The sequence below is a fragment of the Lepidothrix coronata genome, unplaced genomic scaffold (assembly GCF_001604755.1).
Source record: "Lepidothrix coronata isolate B3197 unplaced genomic scaffold, Lepidothrix_coronata-1.0 Scaffold34, whole genome shotgun sequence".
NCBI classification, from domain to species: Eukaryota; Metazoa; Chordata; class Aves; order Passeriformes; family Pipridae; genus Lepidothrix; species Lepidothrix coronata.
The window spans coordinates 5,921,312-5,940,153 of record NW_016690214.1 but is presented as its reverse complement, the minus strand read 5'-3'; the positions used below and the strand labels follow the sequence as shown (position 1 = coordinate 5,940,153).

Below are 18,842 nucleotides of genomic sequence, written 5' to 3'. Positions count from 1 at the left end.
CGATTGCTTTTATGGCTGCTGGGATCCAAGATACGGGCCAGCTCTGTGTGGTTGTTTAAGCACCAAATTCCTGAATTCCCCATGGGATGGAGGAGACAGGGGAGGTGGGGATGGTGGGGTGGCCCTGGGAGTCACAGAGTGGGAGAAGGTGATCTACACCTGTGTTTACTTCTTAAGTGAGACCCAGAGGGACAGGTGGGTGCCCAGAAGTAGGAGCAGCTGGGCTCAGACCTTCATGATTTTTGGCCAGACTTCTTGGGAAGAGGAGGTTAGCAATCAACAGACAGGACAGGGATGGATGCAAGACTAGTACAGGAATAGGAATGGGTGTAAGCCAAATCTCAGGAGTCGCAAGTGTCACCTGCAAGACTCAGCTCTGGCAGAGGGACCTGAGGGCCTGGTGCTGTGTTTGTCCTGTCTGACGTCAGATGCCATTATCGAGATGCAGGTGCCTGTGGGAACAGACCAAGCAGGCTGTGTCACCCAGATGCCACCCTGCCTTTCCAGGGACAGCTCTGGATTTGTGCTGGCAGTGCACAGATGCAGGTCCTCTCCTTCCCAAAGTCCTAGTTTAGGATGCACGTGGGTTAAAAACCCTCAGCTGATTTTTCTCCTACAAACAGGAGGCTGACGTTGGGGCACGCCCTGCAGGGCTGGTGTTGGCCTGGATGGGTTTGTGCAAAGCTGGACTAACATCAGGCTCCCAACACGGCCCTTCCACACCCCCCTCGCTCCCCTGGCCTGGCTGCCAGCAGGCTCTTCCCTGCAGGAGGTGGCTGCACACCAGGAGCTGTCGGAGCGCAGCGCCTTGCGTTTATCAACCTGCTCACAGAGCCTCCTGCAAGAGAAGATGCCAGGGAAAGGTAACGAGGCGATGGAGAAGCTGGCTGAGCTCCCTTTGGTCGGGGCTGTGCTGTGTTTGAGGGACCAGCTGGGATATGCTGAGGGTCCCTCCCTGGGGCACTACTGCAGCCGTGGGAAGGAGGAGGATGAAGATGGGAAAGGCAACTTTGTGCCCGTGTTATCTCCATCCAGCCCAGAAAGCCGGGCAAAGAGGGCACAGCATCCCTGGAGAGGGTGGTACTGAGGGGCTGGGGAAGTCAGAGGAAAAGTCCAGTTGCATCTCCTGGGGTTGTGGGTTTCATCTTGAGGTGCCATCGGTGCTTCTGTTTCAAACTGGACCTTTGTAGCCATCACGGTATCTACTTTTTTAAATGTAAAAAGGACTTTAGGTGTTTAAATGCACAAATAAGGTATTTGGATGACTGCAGAACAGCCCCCACAAGCTGCATGGTGTCTGGTGGCCCAGACCCAGCAGCAGGTTGGATCTGGGGATTTGCTGCATTTTACCTCAGAAAAATGTTGTGGGTTTTGGTTTTTAAGACACTGAAGGACTTTGCCAGTGAAACTGCAAACCTGGGGTCGGGCTCTCAGTGCAGAAGCTCGCTCACTGTGAGCCACTGGCAAGGCTTTAGCTGATTCCCCGTGCAGAGGAATTGGCAGGCTAGGGGGCCTGGCATGTGTGTCACCACCAGTCCTTGCCCTCCAATGCTTGTCCCCCGCTTTTCAATGTGAACCCCAAGATTGGCCCTTTTGTTGTCCTGGGAGAAGAATATGTGGCATGGAGGACCTGTTGCCAACCCTTAGATCTCTCCTTGGTGGAGACAGAGGCAGTGGTGGGCAGCCTGAGGCTGAGGGAGCAGGTATCCAAGACAGGGCTGTAGGATCCTGCATCCCCCATCGCCCCGAGCCCCTGCACTGCAGCAGCCTTGGAGATTTGGCTGAGCTCTTCTGCAGAGAGAGCGGGTGCTACTTTAACAGGGATTAAAATATAGCCCTAAATACATTTTCCCCTTTCCTCGTTTTTTTTGGCATCTCTTCCACCCCCAAGGTGCCCCGAGGGCACCCACAGCACCTGGGAAGCAGGCGGCCAGGCTGCCTCAGGGACCAGGGATGGTGAGGGGAGGCAGCTCGTGCCTAACCACAGACAGCATGTTTTTAGGCAGGCTGAAATCTCTCTGAAAATGGCCTTTCCAGGGCCAGCAGCCACACGGATGCTGTTGCAGGTGGCTGAGGTGCCAGGTTGGGTGGCAGCCACCCAGCAGCCCTTATGGGTGGTCCTGTCCCCAAGCCAGGCATCAGCCCCCGGGGAAGGCAGAAGGGCAGCACCTGGGCACATGCTGCTGGCACCCAGCTCTGTCGGAGTGGGCAGGTGCTCTCCGGGTGATGCCTAGCATTTCAGTGGCTCTGAGCCAGGACATTGGGAGGTTTCGGAGCAGCTGCCCCCCTGGTGAGGCCTGAATTGGGCTCTAACCCCTGCCACCTCCTGCTGGAACCGTGGTCCCTCTGCTGCAGCCACCGGCTCGTTTTGGGGCAGAGTGGGCACCCGGCCAGGGACAAGGGGACCCCAGCAGGGCCTCTGCCTGTCTCCCCCCCTCCTTTTCTGGATCTCCCCCTTCTCCCCCCCTCCCCAGTGTGGCTTGCTCTAAACCAGTGCTGCGGGATCAGCTGATGCTTTAATACTGGCCCTGGCAACAGCTGGAGGATGCTGCTGCCTGCGGGGGCTTTGCTCCGTGTCAACCCCCCTCCCTGTGACCGATGGGGACCCTTCAGCTGCCCTGCACTGTCTGGGGGGCACAGGGTGGGCACCTGGCCAGTGCCCACCAGTTCAGTCAGCAAAGCGATGGAAGATGCTGGTGGGAGGGAATGAGTCCAACCGCACTTCTCCAGCCCTCCTTGGGGCTGGGGACGGGCAGTGCCCGGGGAGGGGGACTCTGTCGTTTTCCCATGGGTTTTCCCTCCTCGAGAAGGAGGAGAGGGGCGAAAGAAGAGGGTCTCTTCTCCTCTGCCCTCTCCAGCGCTGGGGCTGGCCCCGCTGCCAGGGGAGGCGGGCCGGTTTCGGGAGGGAGGGCTGCCCGTCCCCCGTTCCCCCCCTCCCTTTCCCCCGGGGCTGGCGGCCAGCCCCGAAGTTGCGGCGAGGCGGGAGGACACACGTCCTGTCCTTCCACCGCCCCCGGGCCCCCCCCAGCCTCCATCCCCGCATCCCTCCCCCGCGCTCCTCCCGGCCGTCCCGCCCGGGCAGCCCCGCCGGTCCCGGGGCGGGGGGAGATGGCTGCCGGAGCCCGGAGGTCGCCGAGACACCTGCTGCCACCGGGCCCCCCCCCGTGCACACCCGCTCCGCGCCCGCTCCCTCCTTCCCCCGCTCCCGTCCCTGCCTCCAGCCGCCGCTGCAGAGCCGCCGCCGCCGCCGCCAAGGACGAGCCGGGACCGACGGCGGCCGCCGGAGCCCCCCGCCAGCCGCGGCGGGGGCCGAGCCCGCCCCGGGAGGCTGCCCCGCAGCAGAAGAGGGTTGAGAAGAGCAGAGCCCCCGGTGGGACGAGCCCCGCCGGAGCCGCGGGGCATGTAGGCACCGAGCAGCGGCGGTCCCGTAAGTACCGGGCGGGCTGGGGGCAACCGGGGCCCGACGGACTCCGCTGTCGCCCCGCCACCGCCGCCAGCAACTTTTAGGGATGGGGTGGGGGTCGTTGATTTTTTTGGCGGGGGGTTGCCTTGGTCATCTCCCCCTGCCTCAGCATCCCCCCGCATCCCCAGAGCTCCCGCTCCTCATCCCGGGCACGGGACGGAAATGAGCCTTAATCCTGGGCGCCGTGCTGGGGGGTTTCTGGGGGAGTGGGAGGCAGGAAAAATTGAGGAGACCTCCCTGGGTGCCACCAGCCCTGTGTCCCCCCCCGCCACCTTGCGTAACCCAGCGGCAGGCAGGACACTTGGCGTTTATTTTTGGTTAATCCATATTCGACCTTTTTAAGCTGCGTTTGGGTGCGTGCGTGTGCGGGGCCCTCGCCATCGCCCCGGCCCGCAGCCCCCGGCCCGCAACTGTTGCTGTTGGAGGTGCGGGCGAGGAAGAGGAGGGTGATGAGGAAGAGGAGGGTGATGCTGGCTGGTGGAGGATGAAGGTTGAAAGGAGACGGTGCTTGCCGGGGCTGCCAGTGCTTCTCCCTCCCGAGTCATCCCCTTCCTGCATGGGGACAGGGACAGTGACGAGTTGGCTTTGGGGAGGTTTTGCTGCTTTCTGTCCTTCCGGGGGGCTCCATCGGGGTCTTCTTGCTCCACAGGGATGTCCCCATGGGGGCAATGACAAGCCTTGGCACGTCCCGGTGCCCTCCCTTGTGCCCCCTCCCCTCCCCGCGTGGCTCCCGCCAGGTTCGGGTTCGCTCTGTCCTTTCCGTCCACCAGCAGCAGTTCCCCATTCCCTGGCGCAGGCTGTGCTTTCCCTCTCATTTCAGGCTCGGAGGCTCTTTTTGGGGGGATAAGGTTTCTCTTTCCTCAGTGATATTTTGCATTTCGGGATTTTATTTCTGCCTTTCCTGAGGTCAAAATATCTACATGAGCATTTCCCCTCTCAGACCAGGGAAGGGAGGGAGGGCAAAAAAGAGATTTAAAATTAGGAGCAAACTTTCCCTGTTGCATTAAAATGACATTTCAGGGGCTGGGGAGAGGTAAGGGCTTGATTGTGCTTTTAGCAGGAGGTTTCCATGAGTTTGTTGCACCAGGAAGGTGTGCCTAGGAAGAGGGTTAACCTGCTCAAAACTGCCCCAAAGCAACAGAAAACAAGTGCCGAAGCCACTGAGCAGCTCTGTGGTGTCCTCTGGTCCCAGGGGAGGCTGCCAGGAGGTGGCATTGCCTTGCCAAGGCTCCTGGCCATGGCCACCTTCCTCCCACCCCAGCCTGACCACTGGCCCTTCACCCAGCTGGAAAACCGCTCTTTTGGGAAGGTCTTTTCCCAAGGGAGCAATTCCACAGTGCTTGCTACAAGGGGTTGGAAAATGCAGATTTTCTTTAAAGTCCATGGGGGCTTTGCTATGTCGTGCTGAGCCCAAGAACAGCCCCAGCTTTGGCAGTAGCTCAGGGGTGGGCTCAGTTTCTTCCTCAGCCTCCGCTACTTTTCTGCAATCTGCCATCCCCCCCAAAACCCCACATATTCCTGCACCCCTCTAGCTCAGTCGTAGAAAAAACAAGCTGGAAACAAACGGTGTTGGCTGGGCTGGAGGAGCTGGCTGACCTTTCCTTCCCAAATCCGGCCATTTTGGAGCAGCCCTGGCTCCGACCTGTGCATGGAGCCCTTGCCAGCCACGGGCTCTCTGGCCCTGAACGCCGCCATCCTCCTCCATGTCTGCCAAGGGCTGTGGAGAGCAGCCTGGCTCTGGATGGTGGCACCGGACTCCTGGGAAGGATGGAAATTCATTCCTCTGGTTGCCTCAGCACTGGCTGAAAGATGTGATGTGCCCATGCCCACCTCCCCTCTGCCGCTGCCATTGTGCTCTGGCTGTGAGGGATGGGGATGCTTTCCACCTGCTGCTCGGTCCATGGGGAACCGGATCCCTCAAACCTGTCCCCAGTCACAGCCAGGAGCGGGGCAACCCCTTTGGTGACAGAGCTTGGCATCACAAGAGGCGTTTGCTGGTCTCTGCCTGGATTATTTGGTGCTAGAAGAGGTTCCTGAGCATGGGGAAGAGCTGTGTTCAGGAAGAGGAGGATACGGGCCTGGGATGGGTGAGGTGCCACGACTGGCACAAGCAAACCCAATCAATCACCATGAGGGCCCAGAGTATATTTAAATGTCCTTGAGGACGGCTCAGACGAGCAGTGCTGCTGCGAGAGTGGTTCTGTTTGTTTTGGGTGGTGTGTTGCTCCTCTTCCTCTCTGCTCGGGTAGCTGATGCCGGATTCCCGATGAATTATTTATCATGGGACTAAAAATACTTGGGAATTCGCAGTGAGGAGCAGGCAGTGCAGGCTGCCCCGCCACTGAGCTGGCCATGCCAGAGCGTGGGACGCTGCCAGCATGGCATGACTCACCTGCTGCCCTCTCTGGCCAAGGGGCCCTGGCTGCAGCCATCGGTGTGGCGTCGTGGCTCCTGCGGCTCGGCCGGCTGCGATGTGCGGTGGGGTGGGGGATGCAGTGAACCCCCCAGATGGGTGCTGGGGGTGGATGATCCCCTGCTGAAACTCAGATCTGGCTGAGAGAGATGCTGCCCGGTGAGCATCAGTGCCCAGACAGGTGCCTGAGCCTTCCCATGGGATCCAGGAGAGAAGTGTGGGGTTTGTGTTCCCTGTCTCTCCAGAGGTGCTCAAATCCACACCAAGCAGCTCTTGCAAGGTGCCCAGCCAGGCAGCCCTTGGGTTTATTTCCTGCATTTTCAGTCCAACATGCCGGCAGCATTTTCGCAGCGTGCCGAGGGTTTGTCCGTCACTGCGGCACAGTGGGATGTTGGGTTGCAGCTCCCCGGGGCAGCCCAGACCCCAAAACCATCCAGGACCCACTCAGCAAGAGGCTCCTCTGGCTGTGCTGGGGACACGTTAAGCAACAGCAGCTTTTAATTGCAAGCGACGTTTCCGAGCACCAGCTGGCACCTTGCTGCATGGAGTGACACCGGCGCGTGGCTGGTGCCACCGCGCAGGGCTGCTCGTCCCCCTCCCCGCTGCCCAGTGTGGCACTGGGATGATGGCCCTGGGGACAATGAGGCTCAGAGGGGCTTGAATGCCCCTGGCTGTGGGTTGATTTTGCCAACAGGCTCTGAAGAAGGGGTGAGCTCCAGCATGGGGGTGCATCGCTGTAGGCAGGGATTTGCCCCCTCCTCGGGGGATTGTCACCCCACCTGCTGCAGCATGGGCACCCAGTGGCAGTGGGGAATTGGGGACCTGGCAGGGAAGATGTGCCCACAGAGCCCCTGAGAGCCTGGATTTGGGGTGCAGCCGGTAGAGACGCAGTGCAGTGAGTGTCCCAGCCAGGTGGGCAGTGCCAGCAGGGGACACACACCGGGGGTAAAGGCAGGAAGGAGGAAAGCTGAAGGATGCTGTTTAGGGAGTAAACTTGGAAATAAGAAGCCAGACGGGTGCTTTGTTTGGGATTTTGTGTCAGAGAAGGGGCTGAGGTAGCGTGATGGGTGAGGGACAGGCAGGGGGACAGGCAGGGGACCGACTGCCCCTGTGACTGTGTGGTTTGCAAAATCTCAACATGGGGGGTGAAGAGCTGAACCCTCCCTCAAGGGCAAAGCCTTTAAATATTAAACGTGGCTGTCCACTGCAGACAGAGGCACCAGGGAACTGCTAGCCCCTCCTGTCACCTCTTGCTGCTGTCCCTGTCCCTGGCTGAAGGGATAACATGGACCATTGTGGCAGTGGTGGCTTTTGGATGGGGTGGGAGGGCAATGGGAGGGGGACGGTGGTAGTGGGATGGGGAGGGGGTAGCAGTGGGAAGAGGGGACTGTCTGTGAAGGCTTAGTGGTTGATAGGACTGGAGACAAGGCACATGACACTGGGGTGTACAGTGGGTGGTGAGTACAACCCTGTGGTCATTCCTTCACCACACCCAGCATCCAAAGGACGAGAGTCCCCTCTTTCTTTGGGGTCAACACACACTGGTGATGCCCCAGGGCAGTGAGGAGGGCTGGGGTGAGTGGGGTGGGGGTCCTGGTGGGCGGCTGGATGCGAGGGGCTGTGTGCTGTGCCGGCAGGGACGCGGCGGTGGACATGGGCAGAGCGCCGGCACACACTCTGCTACTGTCGATGGTGCTGGGCTGCTCGGCTGCCTTCACGGACCTCCTGCTGCCGGGCCCCGAGGAGCCGGTGGTCAACGTGGCCGTGGTGTTTGGGGGCACGTCCTACCCCCTGCACATCCGCTCCCGCCTGAGCCCCCAGAGCTTCCTGGACATGCCCCTGGAAATCCACCCCATCACCGTCGTCGTCAACAACACCAACCCCAGCACCCTCCTCACCCAGATCTGCGACATCCTCGCCAGCCACAAGATCCACGGCATCGTCTTCGAGGACAACGTGGGCACGGAGGCCGTGGCCCAGATCCTTGACTTCATCTCCTCCCAGACCCAGGTCCCCGTCATCAGCATCAGCGGGGGGTCTGCAGTGGTCCTGACCCCAAAGGTGAGGCACTCACTGGGGGTTATTTCCAGGGGGGATGAGAGAAATGAGGTGTTTTTAGAGAGGGGTAGCTAAAGGATATGGAATGCTGGAGGGCAGAGGAGCTGCTGTGCTGTGGAGTGTGGGATCACGGGCAGGAGTAGGCAGTGGCTGTGGCAGTGTGGCCAAGGGGTGGTGGGATATAGTGGGGACTTCAGGAGGGACTCTGTTGATGGGACAAGGGAGAGGACCTCAGTGGCCCCTGGAGGGACCTTCCCTGGTGTGCTGTGTCCCATCCCCTCCAGGCTGTGCCCACCATGGAGTGCTGGGCTGGTGGCACTGGAACTATTGGGGCAATGGCAGGGTTGTCACAACCTCATCCTCATCCTGCCCTGCCGGGGCTGGATCCAGCCCTGAAATGGCCGGGTGGGCAGCATGGAGGAGCCTCGCTTGGCTGTGGCAGCAATCTCAGGTGCACCACACCCAAAACAGGATTTTTGGCTTCTCTGCTTCTCGCTGGCATCAGACACTGTCAGTCACTGTCACCTGCCTGCTTGGAAGCACTGGTGGCAGGGAGAGCTGGAGGCAGGCTGGAGGGTGCTGGGCATGTGGTGATGGGCTGTGGCAAAGAGATTTGGGTTATCTCCTTGTGGCTGCTTGTCCCACCCTGCCCAGCCTGGGCACTGGAGGGGTCTCAGTGATTGCTCTTCCCCGTGGCTAGGGACCCTGCTCCTCCTCAGGCATGGCTTTTATGCTCTGCTTGCACAGTGGCTTGGGGTCCAACCCTGCTGGATGGCACCTTTGCATCCCTGCCTGCACCCACTGGTGCTCCTGGACCACCTTGAGCTGCTGCTCACTGTGGGTGGGTGGCTGTGGGTGCAGTGGGCTTGGGTGGGTGCAGTGGACTTGTGTGGGGGCAGAGGGCTCAAATGGAGCCTGAGCAACTGAAAAATAGCCATGGTTTGCTGTGGTCTGTGTGTTTTTCTGCAGCTTTCTCCAGGGTTTGGGTATTTTGGGCTCAGTGGAGGGACCTGTCTGAAGGCTCGACCTCCTCCTCCCACAGATCCAAAGTCTCCAACAGCTCCTGCTTTCTGTCTGTGACCCCCTGGGGCTCACCCCAAACTACTTCTCTGGAGGTGGAGGGGGTCTGGGTGGCAAAACCCTGCTGCCTGCACGTGACCTTCGGCAAATGCCATTCGCTGAATCATTTAAGACAGAATCAGATCAATTAAGGTTTGCTAATGAGAGGCCAGATGGCCGGGGAGGTGGGGTGGGAGGGAAGGAGCCACACAGGCTCCGGCTGCAGGTAGTGAGTCGGAGCCGGGATGGGATTTATGCTCCTGGCAGAGCTCTTGCCCACCTTCTTCTCCTGGTTTAAGGAGAAATTGCTGATCTCCTTTGGAGGATGGATGAATTTTTGTTTAATAAGCTGAGAAACAGATGTGAAGCCTCAGGACTTGAACCTTTACGTGGGATGAGCTTCCTTGGAGGTGGATGAGTCCCATTTTGGGTGTCTCCGGCCCACGGACCACACCAGTTAATGGCGCACTCGAACAGGATCACAGTGCCAGTGCAGCCCCTGACCCCTTCTCCTCCCACAGGAGCCCGGATCAGCTTTCCTGCAGTTGGGTGTCTCCATCGAGCAGCAAATCCAGGTGATCTTCAAGGTGCTGGAGGAATACGACTGGGGCTCCTTCGCTGTCATCACCAGCCTCTACCCGGGCTACAACATCTTCCTGGATGTCATCCGCTCCTTCACGGATGCCAGCTACTTTGGCTGGGAGCTGCAGGAGGTGCTCACCTTTGAGATGAGCCAGGAGCAGAGCAGCTCCAGGACGCAGCGGCTCCTGCGGCAGATCGATGCCCAGGTCCTCATTGTGTACTGCTCACGGGAGGAGGCTGAGTACCTCTTCTCCATGGCAGAACAAGCCGGCCTTGTGGGGCCAGGATACGTCTGGATCGTGCCCAGCCTGACAGTGGGCAACATGGAGGTGCCACCCGCCTCCTTCCCCGTCGGCCTCATCAGCGTGGTGACGGAGAGCTGGAAGCTGAGCCTGCGGCAGAAGGTGCGGGACGGGGTGGCCATCATTGCCATGGGGGCAGCCAGCTTCTTCCGTGCCCATGGCTACCTCCCGGAGGTGGGGCGGGACTGCTGGACCCCCCCCAGGGCCACTGCCACCAACGCAAGCTTCTACCGGTGAGGCTCGGGGACCCCCTGGGATGGGTATGAAATGCAGGGAATGGGGAAATGGAGAGGGAAGGGGCAGGGGAGGAGGGGGATGGAGCTGGTGGGCAGAGGGGGTGATGCTGGCTGTGGGCTGCAGCTGGTGGTTCATGCCTCTTGGCTGGCTTTCTCCTGGAGTATCTCCACAGCCTTTTCTCATGCTTCTCTGCAGCTCGGGACCCTCGGGAGGCTCAGGGGGTTTCGCAGCTCTGCTTTGCAGTGCAGAGGTTGCATCTCAGGGTGGCTGTGGCAGCCTGTGCACCCTCAGCCCTGCAGGGGGCCATCCTCAGTGCCTCCTTGCTGGCAGAGCTTTCTCCAGCTCCTCTCTGCCCCTTGAGTAGGGGCTAAATCTGGTCCCCAACTCTCAGCCCCACATCTCTCCATGAGACCTGTGGCAGCTCAGCTGAAGCTGGAGGAAGAGGAGGAGGAGAAGGAGGAGGGCTGTACGTGGGTGGGCTGCACAGACAGGGGCTTACGGGCTCTGTGTCCCACCAGGCACCTCCTCAATGTGACGTGGGAGCACAGGGACTTCTCCTTCAATGAAGGTGGCTACCTGGTCAGGCCCACCATGGTGGTGATCACACTCAACCAGCACCGGCTCTGGGAGATGGTAGGACCCCCAGGCCCCCCGGGACAGGCACTGTGGGGTGGCTGGGAAGGGTGAGCCTGGGGTCATGCACAGGCTGAGGTCCCACCCTGGGGTGGGTTGTCCCATGCAAAACCCATGGCTGGTACTCAAAAGTACCCATGGTGGGCCTTTGTGGCAACGATGGGCACGAAAGCTCTGCCAAGAACTGTCAGTTTTTTCCTGCAGTTTCTTTGATAAGTTCCAAAAAAAGGCAAAAATGCAGCTGCCCACCTTTGGAGAACAGCAGCCAAACACCTAGACCTGAAACAAGCTGCACGGAGGGGGGTTTTTTTTGGTAGTCTGAAAGTATTTTGTGTGAAGTTTGGCCAGGTTTGTGCTCACCCAAATGTGGTGCTTGGGGCCCAGGAGGAAACACTGTGTTCCATGGCCGTGTGGGGAAAGAGATGCTGAGATGGGCATCACCAGGGTATGGTGAGGATGGACACGGGACCCTGTGTGACCCCCACAGCCCCTCGCCAGGGTGACTGTGTTCTCTCCCTCGTGGGCAGGTGGGCAAGTGGGAGAAAGGCATCATCCACATGAAGTACCCGGTGTGGCCCCGCTACGGCTCCTACATGCAGCCTGTGGTCGATAACCGGCACCTGACAGTGGCCACGCTGGAGGAGAGACCCTTTGTCATCGTGGAGAACACGGACCCCAGCACGGGGGTCTGCGTGCGCAACACGGTGCCCTGCCGCAAGCAGACCAACTCCTCCCACAGGTGAGCAGGGGGAGGCAGCTCGGAAATTCTGGCCACTGTTTCCCAGGCATGTGGGGGGCCAGGGGGGGGCATCAGGGTGCTCAAAGCATCTTTGATTGGTCTAACCCCCTTTTCCCGGTGTGGTTCCAGTGGCGATGGCCTCGTGGATCCCTACACCAAGCTGTGCTGCAAGGGCTTCTGCATCGACATCCTGAAGAAGCTGGCCAAGGCAGTGAAGTTCTCCTATGACCTCTACTTAGTGACCAATGGCAAACACGGCAAGATCGTCCGTGGGGTCTGGAATGGCATGATTGGTGAGGTAGGGCTGGGCATGGCTTGGACCCCCCACCTCTGACCCTGACTCATCCCTGACCTGGGGCTTTCCCGATGGAGGTGGGATCAGGCTGTCTGTAGTGGGACTCTGCGCAGGGGAGAGCTTGGCATGAGCTCCTCCTCGAAGGAGGAGTCAGACGAACATTTACAACCCCACAGCAGGTTGTGTTTGTGCCACTGGTCGCTTAAAAAGCTAATATTTTTTTTTAAAAAGGCAAAAATTAAGGTTGGAGGTGGAGATGAGGGAATGCCTGGGGAAGGTGATCTGGGTCCCTCTGACTGTCCCTCTGCCCATCCCGAGCCCATCTGCCCCTTCTCCAGGTGTACTACAAGCGTGCAGACATGGCCATCGGCTCCCTCACCATCAACGAGGAGCGCTCTGAGATCGTGGACTTCTCCGTGCCCTTCGTGGAGACGGGAATCAGCGTCATGGTGGCCAGAAGCAATGGGACTGTCTCCCCCTCCGCCTTCCTGGGTGAGCTGTGTGTGCCCCTGTCTGTCTGCAGGTTCATCCCACGCTTCCCACAAATGCAAACTGGAAATATTGTTCAGTTTTAATAACTTTTAAGAAAAGAAAAAAAAAATCCTAAGTCATAAGGAAAAGAGATTGTGCTGCCGGCTTTGGGGCTTCCTCCTTCCCTGCCTGAATAATCCTTTTATTATGGAGATGGAGGCTGGGAGGTGGAGGCTGGGCTCAGTGGTTTTCTCCTCTTCATTTTTTTGTGTGGAGGAGGGAGGACAGGGTGCTGGGGGGATTTTCCACCTCAGAGCCCTGCTGTGGGGACACGTCTCTGCCACCATCACCAGGACCGGTGGTTAAGCCGGGAAATCGCCAGTGCTAAAAGTTTTATTTAACGAGTTTTAAACCAGCAAAGCTGCAGCCTTGGAAGGGGAGGAGACTGGCCAAGGTCGTCAGGAAATTCAGCCTGAGTGCTCGGGCAGGGCTTGAGGCTCTCGGCAAGGGCACAGCAGGATGTCCCAGCTCAGCCGGAGATGGGCTCCTGTGTGGGAGGGTGTAGGTGGGTGCAGGTGCCAGGGATGCCATGGGAGGTGGGACAGCACCAGCCTGGGCACATCCTCCCCCTCCTGTCCCTCCCTGATGCTGCAGGTCTGACCTGCCCCCAAAGTAGGGTCACCTTCACTGGCCATGGGGTCAGATGGAGCATCCTGTCCTGGTTTAGCAGGGCTGGGGTCTGCAGTCCCTGTGTCTTCTGCTTCTGCACTAACGAGCCGCATCCCCATCAGGGGAGGCCTCTCCTCCCTGACAGCAAAGGACGTGCTGACAAATGAACTTCAGCAGCCGCATGTTGATGGCTCGGATGCATCCCCACTGCTCCTGCTGCTCCATCCCAGATCATCCTGGGCAGGCAGGGGGCTCACTGCCCACCCCAGCTCACGGGGGGCTTTCACAGGGGCTGACTGGGGTTGGGAGGCTGATCCCATGCCTGATGAAGGCACAGTGCTGTGGCCTGAGCCATCACGGGGGAGAACCTGCAATCCCATGGGAAACCCTCCTGCCAGTGACCCTGGAGATGGGCAGCATTTTGTTAACATCTCCCTGTTGATGAGAGCCTGATTCTGCCTAGGCAGGGAAGCGTGGCTGCATCCCCCCATCCCACAGCATCCCCTTTCCCTCCTGATTCCCTGCGGAGCTGCTTGGCCATGGTGCTGCCAGTCCCCATCTCCTCTCCAAAGAAGGACAATATTAAGGAGGATGAGCCCCATCCATTGGGGAGGGCTCCTGGGAGTCCCCAGGGGGTGTCCCAGGGGGCTGACAGAGCCCCACTTGCCTTGCAGAGCCTTACAGCCCGGCCGTGTGGGTCATGATGTTTGTCATGTGCCTCACTGTGGTGGCCATCACCGTCTTCGTGTTCGAGTATTTCAGCCCTGTTGGCTACAACCAGAACCTCACCAGTGGCAAGAGTAAGTTGGGGAGGTGGGAGCTGGGTGGGGGGACACATCCCCAGCCCAGCTGACAGCTGTCCCCTCTGTCCCATGTCCCCGTAGGGCCAGGAGGTCCCACCTTCACTATCGGCAAGTCGGTGTGGCTGCTGTGGGCTCTGGTCTTCAACAACTCGGTGCCCATCGAGAACCCCAAGGGCACCACCAGCAAGATCATGGTGCTCATCTGGGCCTTCTTTGCCGTCATCTTCCTCGCCAGCTACACAGCCAACCTGGCTGCCTTCATGATCCAGGAGCAGTACATCGACACCGTGTCGGGGCTGAGCGACAGGAAGGTGGGGCTGATGGTTGGGGTGGGAATCCTAAAAAATCCGTAAAAATAGTAAGTTTTTTTTTAGGTGGGGGTTGCTGCACACCGCTGCCAGCCGGCTGGATGGGTGGAGGGTTGGCTGTGGGGAGGGAGGACATGACAGGGACGCCATGTGATGCCACTCCCTGGGGCTCCCCGCTGCAGTTCCAGAAGCCGCAGGAGCAGTACCCCCCGTTCCGCTTCGGCACCGTCCCCAACGGCAGCACCGAGAGGAACATCCGCAGCAACTACCCCGACATGCACACCCACATGGTGAAGTACAACCAGCGCTCTGTGGAGGATGCCCTCACCAGCCTCAAAATGGGGTACGGTTCCCCCAAAAAGGGTATGGTTCCCCCAAATGGAGTATGGCTCCCCCAAATGGAGTATGGCTCCTAGAGCTGGGGTACAGCTCCTCAGAATGGGATACAGCATCCCCAAATGAACTACGGCTCCCTGGAATGGGGTACACGACCTTCCATGTGGGGTAGGGACTCCTCAACCGGGGTACAAGCCCCCACAAGTGAGATGTGGGGCCCCCAGGCTGGGTACAGCTCTCCCAGATGGGATATGGCTCTCTGCAGCTTCCCTGCATGGCATACGGGACCCCCAAACAGGATACAACCCGTTGAAGATGGGGTGCAGCTTCATACAGCTCCCCTCAAAAGGGATGCAGCCCTCCCCAGATGGGATATGGCTCCCCCATATGGGATACAGCCCCCCCAAGTTGGGTGCTTCCCCCCCAAGTGTGGTTACAGCTCTCCAAGACAAGGCGGGGACCCCCAAAGATCAACCCCCTCCGATGGGCTACAGCTGCCTGAAAGGGGTGGAGCTCCCCCAAGAGAAGCACAACCTCCCAGAAAAGGGCTTTCAGACCCCCCTCTCCCCCTTCCTCCCAGGAAGCTGGACGCCTTCATCTACGACGCGGCGGTGCTGAACTACATGGCGGGCAAGGACGAGGGCTGCAAGCTGGTGACCATCGGCAGCGGGAAGGTGTTTGCCACCACGGGCTACGGCATCGCCCTGCAGAAGGACTCACGCTGGAAGCGGGCCATTGACCTGGCCCTGCTCCAGTTCCTGGGAGACGGTGGGTGCACCATCCTCGCCCAACAACCACCCTACAAATTAATCCAGGGAGCAGGGTTTTGGTCCCCCAAACTTGTGCAGCCTCCATGGCTCCTCACAGGATGCCACTGAGGGGTTTCTCCACCACCTCCTCTCAGGGGATATTAAATTCAGTGGCATTTTTCCAGCTGGATGCTGGTGGTGGTGGGGGGGTGTGAGTAATTCCCTCTGGGGTAGTAAAATCTTGGAGATAGCTGTGCACAAAATCCAAGGGTCAGAAAGAGAAGCCTGGGAAGGGGACAGCAAGCACAGCTGGCTGGCATGTGGGAGACAGAGAAAGGCAGGGCCTGGAGAAGGACAAGTGACTGGTGGGATTCTCAGGCCAAGGGCAGCAGCAAGAACAAGGCTATTACACCTCCTGGGGCTCGGGGGTCTCTTTCTCCTCCTCCAGCCACAGTGGGGTGGGGATGAGCAAGGGATGTGCTTGGGAAGATGACTCCTGTGGGTAGATTTTCACCCCCACGCTCCTGTGTGTGTCCGGCCCCAGGTGAGACCCAGAAGCTGGAGACAGTTTGGCTGTCGGGGATCTGCCAGAATGAGAAGAACGAGGTGATGAGCAGCAAGCTGGACATCGACAACATGGCCGGGGTTTTCTACATGCTGCTGGTGGCCATGGGGCTGAGCCTGCTGGTCTTTGCCTGGGAGCACCTCGTCTACTGGAAGCTGCGTCACTCCGTCCCCAAGTCCCACAAGCTTGACTTCCTCCTGGCCATCAGCAGGGTGAGGGATGCTGCCAGGATGAGGGGCCCAAATGTCCCCACACGGTGTCACGTGGCTGGGCATGGTTTGGTGGGCATTGTCCCTTCGACCCACACAGGAGGGACTGGAGATGTTTGTGCTGATGTGAGCTCTTGTGGAGAAAAGCCAGCTGTTGGGGAAAGGGCTTAGCCATCTGTATTAGCATCCCTGGGGAAACGGGTGATGGAGGATGGTGTCACTCTCCCTGGCAGTGCTGAGGATGCTGGGGAGGGGACACCAGTGCTGTCAAGCCACCTCAGCCGCATGAACTCAGCTCAGCAGGGTGGGGCTCAGGGGCAGGACCCCACTGACCTTGCTGATGGTGGGGGTCCCCCCACTTCTCCCCACAGGGCATCTACAGCTGCTTCAATGGGGTGCAGACCATGGGGAGCCCTGGGCGGGCACCCACACCCGATGTCACAGCCAGCTCGGCCCAGGCGAACGTGCTGAAGATGCTGCAGGCGGCCAAGGAGATGGTGACGACGGCCAGCGTGGGCGGCTCCCTGGAGCAGGCCACCCGCACCATCGAGGACTGGAGCAACCACAGCGAGCGCCTCCAGACCACCTTCTCCCTGAGGACACCCCAGCTCGTGGTGCAGAACAGCACCGGCGCACACCGGGCCCCCTCCTCTGGCCCGCACCCCACCGAGAGGATGGGGAGAGCCTACACTCCCAAGGGTGCTCCCCTGGGGCTGCCGCTGCCCCAGCCCATCCCCGTGGACTGCCGGCTGCACGGGGAGGAGAACTGGAGAGGGGCAAACGAGTACCCCCGCCTGCTACACCCCGTGAAGTTTCGGGGTGGCTGTGCAGGGGATGAAACCCTCACGGGATTCCCCCACCTCCTAGTGAAGACTTCCGCAGGGGGGGATTATGGGGAGCAGGTGCTGGTGGGGAACCATATCGGGGCTCCCCTCCCGCCCCCCACGTCCCCCAGGGACCTCCCACCGCCGGACATCTACAGGGAGCACAAGCGGCCGTCGGGACGGGGGGACCGGCTGCAAAACAACCCCCTGCTCCAGGGGGACGGGGGACACGGGGGCTCGGGGACACTGCCCCGGCTGCTCTCGGCAGCGGAGAAAAAGCGGGATGTGAGCAGCCTGCCTCCATCCTGCTCTCGCGGAGCCTTCCCGAAAGTCACCAGGACTTGCAGAGCCAGGGGCGAGCCGGCTCGGCTGGAGGCGGAGCGGGAGAAGCTGAGCCGGTGGGCGAGCTCGGCCAGGGCTCCCGGGGAGCGGGGCGAGAAGCGGCGTCCCGGGGGGCTGCGGCGCTGCGGTGCCACTCGCCCGCCCGCCCGCGCCGACGTGCCCGACCTGTTCCCCGAAGCCGAGCCCGGCTACGGCTGCAGCCCCCGCTGCCCGCAGGCCGCCGGCCGGCTGGCACCGCGCTCGCCCGTGACCAGGCTGCCGTCCTACCGGGAGGCTTGCCGGCAGAACCCCCGTGCCACCGCCGCCGCGCCCCACGCCTGCATGAACTCCTACGCCAACCTGCCCTTCTTCGTGGGGCACCTCTCGCGGGGGTCCTCGCCGCCCCGGGAGCACCCCGGGCTGCACCCCTGCGGCCGGGGGTCTGCGCGCTGGGACGGCGGCTGCAGAGACTGCGGGAGGCGCGGGGAGCTGGCCTTGCTGCGGGCGGTGGGCACGGAGAGGAGGGACCCGCTGGTGGCCCGCGGAGTGGCGAGTCCCTGCGCCGGCGGGTCCTGGCGGCGGGTCTCCAGCCTGGAGTCGGAGGTGTGATGGGGGGGGACAAGGGGGTGCCCGCACCCCTCTGCCTGCCCTTTGCCCGGGTGTCCCCACGGGCCAGGCAGCGGCTCCCGGCCGGGCTCCTTTCTCCCGGGGTCCTGCACCGTCGGCAGTGGGATGCTCCAAGCGGCTCGGCGGGTCCCGTGCGCTTTGGGAGGGTCGGAGGAGCCTGGCAGGGGCTGGTACACGCTGGCTCGGGCTCTCCCCACAGGCAGGGCTGGCATCGGGGACGCCAAACTCATTGCCGCCTGTGTTGCCGTCACGTTTCGTTTCATTCAAGGGGACTCGAAACGCCATGTTCAGGTCATTAAAGAGACATTTTCAGCTGGCTGGGGACCCTTCTTCCATCCTCCGATGCTGAGCTCGGGGCTGCCCTTTGCATCGTGGGGATATTCGTGGTCCTGTGCACCCTCTCTCCGTCCGTGTCCCGTTACTGCTGAGACCCGGCACAGGCTCATCCCACCAGCGGCAGAAAGGCAAAGGAAAATGGCAACTCATTAAACTGCGCTGAGGGATAATTAGGAGCCGTCAGACTGCGCTGAGGCTGCAGCCGAGCACTGGAGGCTGAGTTCCTGCCCCCTGCTCGGGATTTGGGGTGCTGGGCACTGATGGCCATGGGTTCGGGTGAGTGATGCTGCAAACGGCAGCCTGGTAGGGATGCCCTGCTTGGCACAGCAGCACCGGGAAGGTGTGCTGTGGGGAACGAGAAAGGGAAAAATTCCTCCCACCTTCTGAGGGCTGATGGAGCCATAAATCAGGTGTGATAGATGAGCCAGGTTTAATTCTTCTCTTGATGTACGTCTGACACAGCCCTTTCCCTGCTGGGCTGGGGCTCGGGCAGAGGCGGCCGTGACTCAAAGGCAGCCCCGGGCAGGGGAGGGGGTCTTCAGGAAGTGGGAACCGAAGCCTCGGGGGCCCCGGGCAGCAGCCAGGGCTTTGCCAGGCAGTACCAGCCCCATCCCAGAGCAGCGCCAGGACTAGACAAAGCCGCCCGTGGCAGGCTGTCCCAGGGAGAAGACAACGCTCAGCCCCTCTTCCCAGCTGGTTTGGCATCGCCTGCCTCCATGAACGACTCCCCAAGAAGCTGCTCTAAAGCTACATAATTTTTTTTTCCTATTTCAAAGCAGCTGTTGGAGTTGCTGTCAGCCAGCACGCAGCCGAGTCTGGTAACAGTGGGATGATGGCAAGGAC

General features: G+C 60.6%; 1 protein-coding gene across 1 annotated transcript; it reads left to right on the top strand.

Moving 5' to 3' along the window:
* Positions 1-7,519: 7,519 nt before the first annotated feature.
* GRIN2C (glutamate ionotropic receptor NMDA type subunit 2C) lies at positions 7,520-18,159 on the top strand. The gene is made up of 12 exons (XM_017811877.1): positions 7,520-7,937; positions 9,515-10,110; positions 10,633-10,747; positions 11,275-11,486; positions 11,616-11,784; positions 12,120-12,273; positions 13,596-13,721; positions 13,806-14,035; positions 14,215-14,375; positions 14,949-15,136; positions 15,662-15,894; positions 16,263-18,159. Exons 1-12 carry the CDS (start codon positions 7,530-7,532, stop codon positions 17,643-17,645), a joined length of 3,975 nt encoding a protein of 1,324 aa, XP_017667366.1. The 5' UTR covers positions 7,520-7,529; the 3' UTR covers positions 17,646-18,159.
* The last annotated feature ends 683 nt before the right edge of the window (positions 18,160-18,842 follow it).